The sequence below is a fragment of the Channa argus genome, chromosome 1 (genome assembly GCF_033026475.1).
Source record: "Channa argus isolate prfri chromosome 1, Channa argus male v1.0, whole genome shotgun sequence".
In the NCBI taxonomy this organism is placed as follows: Eukaryota; Metazoa; Chordata; class Actinopteri; order Anabantiformes; family Channidae; genus Channa; species Channa argus.
The window spans coordinates 10,266,109-10,275,892 of record NC_090197.1 but is presented as its reverse complement, the minus strand read 5'-3'; the positions used below and the strand labels follow the sequence as shown (position 1 = coordinate 10,275,892).

Genomic DNA, 9,784 nt, shown 5'->3' with positions numbered 1-9,784 from the left:
GAATATTCTGACATATTTATTAACCCACTACTAATATCATTAATAAAACTCAATGTGGTGTAGCAAAATACAGCAGTGATTTTTATTGCCTCCTTTAACTTTTCAGACTGTGTAATGAAACTGAATTACATACATTTAAATACTGTTTTATGCATCTACATCTTTAGAAAAAACAAACAAACAAAAAAAAAACCCACTTAAATCACTCCTATTCTTTTGGCGTCTGAATAAAATTATTTGTTTGTCCAGACTTTAAATTCTGGCAAGACAGTGGAGCAGAACTGTCATTAATGTTCCAACCAAACCTTACACGTTGAAATGTTGCCACCTGCTGCTCACTGTGCAAATGTACAAAGCCACGGTGTCCATAAGAAAAAGCTTCCCTATAAATTACATGAAAAATATAAAATACACGGTCTACTCAGTCTACTCATAGTGTCCTATTGACCTGCATAATTTTAATATAAAATAAACCATATTACACAAATGTGCAGCTGTGGTAAAATTCTTTATCAGTTTTTATACCATAAAGAGTGGAATATGTACAGAAAAAAAAAAGTATTTGGACTTTAAAACAATGAAGATTGTTGATGATTTCAATAGAAGTCACAAAATGTAGACAAGTCTGACTGGCCCAAAGAAATAAAGGGATATCAGGGATAATTCCTCAAAAGGATTTAGTCTTTTTCTCAAAAACAAAACAAAACACAGCACAGACTACCGACATAAAATGAAAGTTGAAGTAAATACAGCAGTTAACTGGATTTTCGTACAAAAGTAAATGAGTAACAACAAACTGACAAATAACACATTTTAACCCAAATTGAAAAATTTGATGGTTAGGTCATCCTGATGTCTCACACAGGGTTTTGAGGCGATTCTGTTACAGAGAGAGGGAGAAAAAGAAGAAAAAGAAAAACAATTAGGAGATTAAAAAGCATGTTATAAAATTTTACAGCTTCACTATAACCCGTTTCAAAATGGCAACTGGTTTCTCTGTAGGACCACATACCTGCAGCAACCGAATGCTCTTTAGGGCAGTTTCATCCAGCAGTGACAGGTCTACTGAGTCCATCTGACTAGCCAGCAGCTGGATGCTCTGGATCAACGTACAACACAGTTGAAATTGAATAAGTTTGATTTTAACATAAACACAGGTTTTACATACAGAAATGTCAACAATATCATGTTAAACTGTGATATCGTAATTTAAAATATAAAATGACCCATTTTACTCTAGTGAATAAAAAGAATTTAACTTCTTTCCTGTTAATTGTGTCAATAAGAATAAATTGCTAACTTCCTTCTCTGTTAAAAGAAAATATTGTGTCTTCGCTCAGCCAACTGTGTACCCACCTCTCCATTGCTGATGGGGACGTTGATGACGATGTCCTCACTGCCTGCTGCAATGGGAGAGCCGTTTACCGAAATGCTGTAGACCCTCTCTTTGTGGCGAGGAACTCTCACAGCAGGGGTCTTAGGGAGTCTAAAAGAAAGACAGCATGAGTGGTGAATTATTTATTCCACACACTCACACTATAAAAGACAGTTCAAATTGGCAAGAAACCTGTGCCAACAAGGCTAAATACACTGTAGTATAACAGTCACATAAAGATGTCAGTTCAACTTGTTCAACAAGTTTAGGCATATATTTTCATGCTGTGTCTCCAGAAGTCAAAATCGTAGAAAGAAAAGCCATGTATTTCCACAATGTAAGGCTACAAATGATTTGCACCATCTCTTGGATGAAAGCCTGTTTGAAAATTACCCACAACCCAAATTGACAGAAACTAGAACCAGCAAATGTTTGTGGTTTTGCTTCCAAATAACGAAACTGTTTTCTAGTCATTTGGCCACCTGTCTACATTAATTGACAGTAAATGTGAACTTTGCTAACTTCAGGAGAAGACAAATCATGTAGCATGTAGTACAGTTTTTTAAACTTCATTGATATCTTATTACTTTGTATGTGTACTGTAGTATTATTACACTGATGCAACACAAACATTTACCTCCAGGGATTAATAAAGTATCTATCTCTCTCTCTCTCTCTAGCACAACACAGTTTCGGATTGGGCTCTTACGTTCTCTTCATCACTTCATTGGGAAAAAGGTGAGCCCCAAGGTTTAGGCTACCCTCCTCCAATACTGCATTTATACACGTAGCAAAATATAATACACACTGTATACACTGCGGTATGTGCTCACCTTGGGTCAAAGCGTGGGGTGATGAGGGGAGTAGGGCCCATCATCAAAGAAGAATCCAGCATGCTTCTAGCAGGAGTGACCAAGGGCTTCCTGTTTGATCTGAAACCAGACATGTCAGTATTACACTAGTGGAGTACTAAACTTGAAAAGTTTAAAAGAAGGGAAAAAAAAAAAAAAGAAAAAGAGAAGATGCATCTTACCGTCTGATGGAAGTGTTCTGCTTGCTCACTGACAGCGCCTTCACTCTTTTTGATGTAGCTGGGGGCTTTCGTGTAGCTCTCGTCTACATTAGGGGCAAGTGTTTAAACAACACAAAAAGGGATGCAACCCCCTCCCCTCAAAAACACCAACAATGACACCAAATACACACTTATGATCACCCAGACTCTAATGCTCAACTGCGTTTGACTGAATGAAAATCGGTCACTACCTTTCTTGTTGTGCTTGGAGTGTTTTCATCCTCTGATATACACTTGGCAGCACCCTTTTTCTTCGACACTGGATTGGAGACAAAGTAAATGAGATAAAAATCAAATTCAAAAGGTTTTTAGGTTATAAACCTTAAATTCAGTTCTGCTTTCCATACAATTTTGCATCTGCAATAGCTCTTTAGTTAAGCTCTTTCAGTTAAGAATACAACTACAACTAGTTTCTCCTTACTTTTCTTGACCGATTGCAGAAGGAGTGCGTGGTCTTCAGCCTCGACGCTCTTAACGGCAGCGGTTTCTTCCTCTCTTTGCTGATAGATGGATGAGAAAACTCAAACGATAAAACTGATATGAAACATGTAACACTCTCTAAATGACAACATGACAATTCGAGAACTGACATGACAAGAACAATAGATCGTAAACTCACCTGTGTATTATCTGCACCTGGTGACTTTGGTTTTTCAGACTCTACATAGAGAAGAATAAGTTTTACATTTAATTATGTTTAGAGAACAACAAAGAAAAAAAAACCCAGCCGCATCTCATTTTATACAATTCACAAAGCACTAGTACAGATGTGTTTCATGGGTAATGGAGCAAACATGCCTAATTGCAACAAATATCTATTTGTGTACAGTGTACATTTATTTAATTTTACCATTACTGAATGAAAAATTATGCGACTCATACAAAAAGAATTATTAACCAAGTGCTTTGATACATAATTCATTTTTACATATAATTTGTTGATACGATTTCGATCGTGAACCTTATTTTCCATCTAGTTGTTGTTTAAATCGCATTACATTCATTACCAATGACACTGCCTACTGTAGCCTAAAATACTTTTTGCAATATTTTTGCAAATGAAATTACGAATCATCAGATATCGCCAAATGCCTTTTTTGAGGTTACAGAAATGTAATTTTTAGGGTTTGTCACAACTTACTGCAATGCTCCAACCAGGACATCTTTCTGATGGCCATGGGGAGCTTTATTAGTGCCATGTTGTAGCTGTTGTCAACATCTTTCAACAGCTGGTTGAGCTTCTCTTTCATCTGTCCAACTCTGGTCTTTACTGCGAAAACAAAGTGTTGTTGGGGAAGCAGTTACACCCTGTAGTTTATGAAATAATTGACAATGGCTTCACATAAACAAGCTGTAGCAAATCTTAAATTGGCCATTATGTCAGGATCTATAGGTATTAGGTATACAACAATATTTAGCTTCAGCAATTAAATAAAATATGTGTGTGTGTGTGTGTGTGTGTACCTTCACTGTCAAAATCATCCAGAAAGGCCTCAAGCTTGGCCGTCTTGGGATTGTTTTTCTGTTTTTTGGTCGTCCTTTTCCTTGGAGCCATGTCTGCAAGGATAGGCAGCGAAAAAAGACGACAATTTGATCACATTTGCTATTAGGAGAGATTGAAATCAATGTAAAAAAAAAAAAAATCACCGTAGTTGTGTATTATAAACGCCTTTAACCCATTTAAAGGAAATAACGGCAGCGCTAGAAATCAAGCTAGCTAGCTAAAAGTTTATGCTAAGCTAAAGTCAATGTCCTGCTCGTTAATAACCATGATCACGATCGTCTACGAAAATTTGGTAGAGTTGCTTCACTGCTGGTTTAATTAACACTGCCACGCCTCTTAACAAACTTTTTTTTATTCTAACACATAGTTAATAAATGCATATTTACCAGAATATGTGTTTCTTACTCGAGGACTAGAGCGTCTCTTCTTTGAGCCTTTTTCAAATCTTCGCGCGAGGAGGAGCCAATGTTCCAAAAGAGCCAATCACAACGCGCGTCTTAACTACAGTGAGGCAAAGTTGTTTTCGGCCAATCATAGCACCAAGCGTCATTGTTCACGTCAGGAAACGGAAGTGGTGAGCAAGCAGTATGGTGGAAATGTGATTTTAGTACCAGTGAAAATTATCACACGTGAAAAGCTTAGGAAAATCGTATTAAGTAACTTTTACATAATATTTATAAACAAGAGTTCCTTTATTGTACACACGCGGCTGTAATCGGCTGGTGAATGAATGTCTAAAATCGGCTCCTGAAATGTCCAAACCTGCGTTAACGCAGCTTCATCAAGCCCTGAGGAAAAGCTTTCAGAGTTTGGAAAACAGCCAGACATTATGGAGGAGTGTGTTGTCGGAATGCAGTCCTCTGTTGGTGTCTCTCGGAAATTTGGCAGAGCAGTCAAGAGCATTGTCTAACGTCCAAATATCCAACACGCCGCTCAGAATTTTTCCTGACTTAGAGGAGCGGCTGCGTTTCAAGCTCTTGCAAGAAACGGACACTGTACTGGGCAAATTAAATGAGAAGATGTAAGTAAGTCAAGTGCGCGCCTCCTATTCCTAATCTGTCTGCCTCTATGCCGGTGAAAAGTAGCATCTGGTTTTGGAACAGGAAATCACAAAAGGAGCAGCATATGATAAAATGTGTATTGTATTGCACTGCGATATCAGTGAAAGTGTTTTGTTATTTAATGTGATCATTTTATCAGGCAGATTTATGTATATAAATATTTTCAGTATGAGCTCATCTCGCCATTCTTTTTTTCTTTCGCTCAGGTCTTCTCTCCAGTCTGCCCGAGATGCCATCAGTAACCAGGTCTCCGCAGTCTCCCAGTTGTATGAGCAAAACGCAGACAGTCTGGATCTGCTCACTGTTTCGGAGCGCTCGGCCACTGCCCCATCAATCGCTGACATGCTGGAGTGGCTCCAGGATGCTGAGCGTCACTATCGGCAACAGTATCCTTTGGTGCTCATGGTTGCATGCTTGTGTTATGTTCTAGGGCTTTTTCTTTTCTCCCCTCAACTCATGTCATCAGATTTCTGAGGAGGAAGGCTCTGCTTCAAACATTGAGAGCTGACAACTTGTCACTTCTGGAATCCGCTCCCAAGAGATGGGAGTCCTTAGAGTCTTCCAGTGCAGAAGACAACATCACAGGTAAAATATCTCTGTATAATATTGCTGTGAAAAATTAACCTCATATTTCCAAATTCCAATTCAGATTTTACTTACTTTTAACAGATTGTTAGATGTTTTTAAAGTGCGTTTTTTTAATACAATGCTGTTTAACCCAATGTAACAACAAATGTTATTTTTTGATGTGTTTAATGATTTCTATGTTGTGAAATAAGATATGATTGTGAAGGGACTTCCCTCTATTACAAAAAAAGTTCAGCCAGCCTCACCTCAACTTGGACTTTAGGACATACATCGAAAAAAATCCCGATTTTTCAACTTGCAGCCTTTAAAATGACTGGGATGATCCTCACTCTTCTGCATTTTTGGCCCTATATAGCATGTACACTAGAGACTTTCTCTCCTCATGGCTCTCAGTTCCACACACACACACACACACACAAATGGGGGTAAAATAAAACAATCCTACGACTTTTCTAGTCTTTTAAACCCAATAAACATGCCGTTCTCTTCCTACTGTGCATGTGTGGGCTCTGACAACCAAGCTTGACACAGAAAACAAGAGGGAAAAAAATGGCATACTATTTTAACTTCTGCTTTGTGCATTTATATCGAGCAAACTGGAAGAACGTCAGCAAAAAGTTCTATAAAGGTCTGTTTTCTCATACACACAACGCTAAGCCAGCCATCTGCAGCTCGCTTCATTGTGCGGGTCCAAAACTGAGAGAGAAAGATGTGTTTATGCATTTACCTGGCTTATGTAGACAGTCTTGGTTTAGCACAAGCTGGCCTGAGACAAATTCTATAATGTCTTTTTTCCTTGGCAGTCGGTGTTCATTGTGTGAGTGCCATAAAGTTTGGCCGATTAACTAATGACTTCTCTGTCCATTTTCAGATATACTTTGCAAAGTGTCATTCTTCATGGAGTCCTAGTGAAGAGAGTAAACGCAGCACAGGAGGAATTCTGACCAGCTACTGACTTAGTTTCTATTAAATAGCAAAAAGAGAAGAAGACAATCGCTCAACAACTGAAGGGACTGTTTTGGTATATTTCAAATGGACACATTTCCTATGCTTGATAGGAAAAGGACTGGATTTCTACTTTATCACATGTTGCTAGAGATGGGTGGGAAATGTGTGCATGTTTTAGATTTTATATGTTGATACAAGTTGAAGATGAAATTATAATAATTTTTTTTCTATTTCAAACAAATGCATTGTGGCATTTCATACTTTCATTGATCGAGTGACTGTATTAAGCTCACTTAGAGAGTTGTGATAGTCAGAATGAATCCAATTTATTTCGAAGAAGCAGCCAGCACACAACCCACATTTTAACAGGTTTTATTTCATACTTTTTGATGCACACTCAGTCAAGATTTACCGTGACAAATAGATACGGTCACTGTGAATGTTTAACTAATGCAGATGTCACTTCAGTCTTTACAACACAAGCCATCATAGAAGCCATCATAACTGAGTCTTTTTGTTTTTTTGCTGTTGCTGTTGATGTCCCAGTATATGCAGTGGGCTTTCTTCAGGCACTAATATGAAACACAGAGCACGAATGTTTAAGTACTGAAGACTGGTTTAACGCTACAAAAACACTTACAAATAAGCAAAATATAGTTTGAACATATCAATAAATATAAATACACAGATCTCAATGATTTACTTAAATATCAGAGGCTTTAAAGGAGAGAACCAGAGTTGGAGAACTTTAGACGCATAATATCTTTAACTTCCACCCCCCCTCCCACTGCTGGGGTTCGTTCCTGTTCTTCCTACACGTACTCCTTTAGTGGCAGACTGTTAGATGTGATGGGTTTCGGGGGATCTGGTGCAGAAGCTGGTGAATTAGCAAAGCTCCGGCCTATGTAACCCCTGTGATATCTGCCACTTCTCTCCATGAAGGGGCAGGTGCTGCTCAACACAGCTCCACTGATCATAAGAATAACTGCAGCTGCCCAGCCTAGATAAATAGCCTGACCTAACTCTCGTTTGTGAATTGTGGGCACTTTGGGATTGTAGAAATCTTGGACAACGGTGTTAGCGGTCCAGGAAATTGGAATCAGCACGCACAGGCCTGTTAGAATGAAGAGAATTCCCCCTGAGAGCGCAATACCAGCCTTGGCCCTGCGATCGTCCCCGGCACAGGTGGTGCACTTCATCCCACAGCAGGACACGGTGCAGGAGAGCCAGCCCATGAAGATGGCTAAACACATGAGGGCACGAGCTGCTTGGATGTCCGGAGGCAAGGCTAGCATGGAGTCGTATGTCTTGCACTGCATGTGACCTGTGGTCTGGTAGATGCAGTTCATCCAGATGCCTTCCCACTTGATCTCAGCGGTCAGGAGATTGTTGCCAATGAAAGCTGAGACTTTCCACTGAGGTAAGGCCGTGACGGCGATCGCCATGATCCAGCCGCTCACCGCGCAGGTGAAGCTTATCAGCTGCATGCCAGTGTTCACCATGGCGATAACACCTTGTTAGGACAGCGTCAGTCACTAAGAACTCTGTTCGTCTTTGGGATGAAATTAATTTTACCTCTTATCCTTTTTAGTCTAGTGCTTTGTTTTGCTGCAGTTTCTCTTTTGTGGTCTAATCAAGCACCTTATGATCAGTGTCACTTTGTCAGCAGCATATCAACATTTTCTTCTCTTTTTCTCTTTCTCCTCACCATCTGCTCACAGTTTTCACTTCCTCGCGCCCTCAGTTTGTTTGAGTATCCAGAAGCTTTCTCCCAACAGTCATCCGCCTTTACAAAGGATCAGAGGCTCCCACACTTTCTCCTCCTTTTCATCCCTGAGTCCGAGTCAATGCATTATTGAGTAGCCGATAGCTGTGCAGTCACCTGTGGCGGCCCACAGAAGCAGGATCGATCAGGCTTTACCTGGGCCCAGTGGACAAAACGGAGCTCAGCCAGCCTTTTCCTTGTGTGTGTGTGTGTGTGTGTGGAAGTGGCTCTTTGCCTTCAACTGTGGTTCAAATCCAGGAGTTTGTTTCGCTGCAAAGGTATTTTAGTGTCACCCTCCTGGCTTGGCGTAACTTTACCTAGATGGATCAGACTGATATAACCTGATACTTGGCTGCAAGTCCAATGATGCTGCTCTAAGTGTATCTTCCCACTGAAGGGTTGAAAATAGTGGTGCTCAGTTACACAGAATAAAAAGCAGCAAAGCTTTTTACCTCTAGCTTGACAGAAATCCAATATTTAGTCCTCACAGAATAAATTAAATATCCACTAGAGATGAGCAATCAGCTGTAGAAGAACCAATCAGACGAGATTGTTCCAGTCACTGATTTGTGCGTTTTTTTGTTTTTTTTTTCCAAAAATCCACATCAAACTTCACAGAAGACAGGTTTTTAATCTGTCTCTAATTCAGAAAATTAGAGGTTTTCAGAGGAAAACAGCCAGCAGAACAGTGCTGCTGTTGTCAGCTGAAGTGTCTCCTTTTGACAATAAATGGTGCCGGGGCTCCAAGCCTTGGTGAGGCCACTTCAGACCTCAGCTGCTGCTCGGCTTAACTCTCCCCCCGCCCCAGCCGTGTCCTCCAGTAGCAAAGGAGCCTAAATTCCAATTAATGTATAAAGAAAAAATTATTGCCACATAGTCAAACTCCTGGAGGAAAAAAAAAAAATCATATCACTCTTTCCCTTCTTCAGTCCTGCTGTTGACAGTCAGACCTGCAAAAGCTACATTGAGCCCCAGAATAAAACAACAGCGATGTGACAGAGAGAGGGGGGGGAGGGAGAGGGCAAAAGAGGGTGATACAACAAGAAGAGGGAGGGGTGGATGGACTGGGGATGGAGCAGAGTCTGTAGGGGGATCAGTTAACACAAAGACAACATGGAGGGCCTCTACAATGGGGATTACACAATTTGTGTGGCCTACAAACTTACACATAAGGAAGCTTTCACAAAAACAAGCTTTCACTTGGTCCTTTTTGTGTGACATGGCCATGAAAGGCAGAAATGTGACAGATCTGTTGCTGAAACCGATATCAAAAGATATTTCGTATTCATGATCAATATACATTTATGTTGAATTGCTACAAAGAAAAAAAAAAAGGCCCCGTATGTAACAGACAGATCTGATGGCAGGTCTTTGTCTTCATATTAAAAAATGTCTCTTCTACCCGTAAGCGCTTTTGCATCATCTTCATTACATTGAACCTCGGTGTGCCAGCGTACCGATGAATTAAATA

At 40.0% G+C, this 9,784-nt stretch overlaps 3 protein-coding genes across 4 annotated transcripts; 1 reads left to right on the top strand and 2 right to left on the bottom strand.

Annotated features, from left to right (window-relative positions):
• Positions 1-489: 489 nt before the first annotated feature.
• Positions 490-4,463, bottom strand: cdca8 (cell division cycle associated 8). 2 transcript variants are annotated; one of them, XM_067496232.1, is made up of 11 exons: positions 4,338-4,463; positions 3,912-4,004; positions 3,589-3,717; positions 3,067-3,107; positions 2,869-2,947; positions 2,639-2,706; positions 2,409-2,491; positions 2,209-2,307; positions 1,357-1,486; positions 1,013-1,099; positions 490-880 (listed from the first exon to the last, which is right to left on the bottom strand). In XM_067496232.1, the coding sequence occupies exons 2-11, from the start codon at positions 4,000-4,002 to the stop codon at positions 845-847; spliced, it is 843 nt and encodes a 280-aa protein (XP_067352333.1). In that variant the 5' UTR covers positions 4,003-4,004; positions 4,338-4,463; the 3' UTR covers positions 490-844. The 2 variants fall into 2 exon arrangements, with proteins under 2 accessions (XP_067352333.1, XP_067352341.1); XM_067496240.1 differs by having other exon boundaries at positions 4,357-4,410.
• Positions 4,464-4,520: 57 nt separating this feature from the next.
• airim (AFG2 interacting ribosome maturation factor) lies at positions 4,521-7,237 on the top strand. Its single transcript, XM_067496264.1, has 4 exons — positions 4,521-4,972; positions 5,219-5,398; positions 5,479-5,597; positions 6,472-7,237. The coding sequence occupies exons 1-4, from the start codon at positions 4,704-4,706 to the stop codon at positions 6,507-6,509; spliced, it is 606 nt and encodes a 201-aa protein (XP_067352365.1). The 5' UTR covers positions 4,521-4,703; the 3' UTR covers positions 6,510-7,237.
• A 112-nt stretch (positions 7,238-7,349) lies between these two features.
• cldn35 (claudin 35) lies at positions 7,350-8,996 on the bottom strand. Its single transcript, XM_067496253.1, has one exon. The coding sequence runs from the start codon at positions 8,048-8,050 to the stop codon at positions 7,361-7,363; it is 690 nt and encodes a 229-aa protein (XP_067352354.1). The 5' UTR covers positions 8,051-8,996; the 3' UTR covers positions 7,350-7,360.
• Between the last annotated feature and the right edge of the window lie 788 nt (positions 8,997-9,784).

What these genes read in the sequence shown, in the direction of transcription:
- cdca8 (XM_067496232.1), bottom strand. Translation starts at nt 4,002, where the DNA reads ATGGCTCCAAGGAAAAGGACGACCAAAAAACAGAAAAACAATCCCAAG. An exon ending in GGATGATTTTGACAGTGAAG is followed by an intron (nt 3,718 to 3,911) that starts GTACACACACAC and finishes TTGTTTTCGCAG; the next exon opens with TAAAGACCAGAGTTGGACAG. An exon ending in CAGGTGCAGATAATACACAG is followed by an intron (nt 2,948 to 3,066) that starts GTGAGTTTACGA and finishes TCCATCTATCAG; the next exon opens with CAAAGAGAGGAAGAAACCGC.
- airim (XM_067496264.1), top strand. Translation starts at nt 4,704, where the DNA reads ATGTCCAAACCTGCGTTAACGCAGCTTCATCAAGCCCTGAGGAAAAGC. An exon ending in GGCAAATTAAATGAGAAGAT is followed by an intron (nt 4,973 to 5,218) that starts GTAAGTAAGTCA and finishes TCTTTCGCTCAG; the next exon opens with GTCTTCTCTCCAGTCTGCCC. An exon ending in TGCAGAAGACAACATCACAG is followed by an intron (nt 5,598 to 6,471) that starts GTAAAATATCTC and finishes GTCCATTTTCAG; the next exon opens with ATATACTTTGCAAAGTGTCA.
- cldn35 (XM_067496253.1), bottom strand. Translation starts at nt 8,050, where the DNA reads ATGGTGAACACTGGCATGCAGCTGATAAGCTTCACCTGCGCGGTGAGC.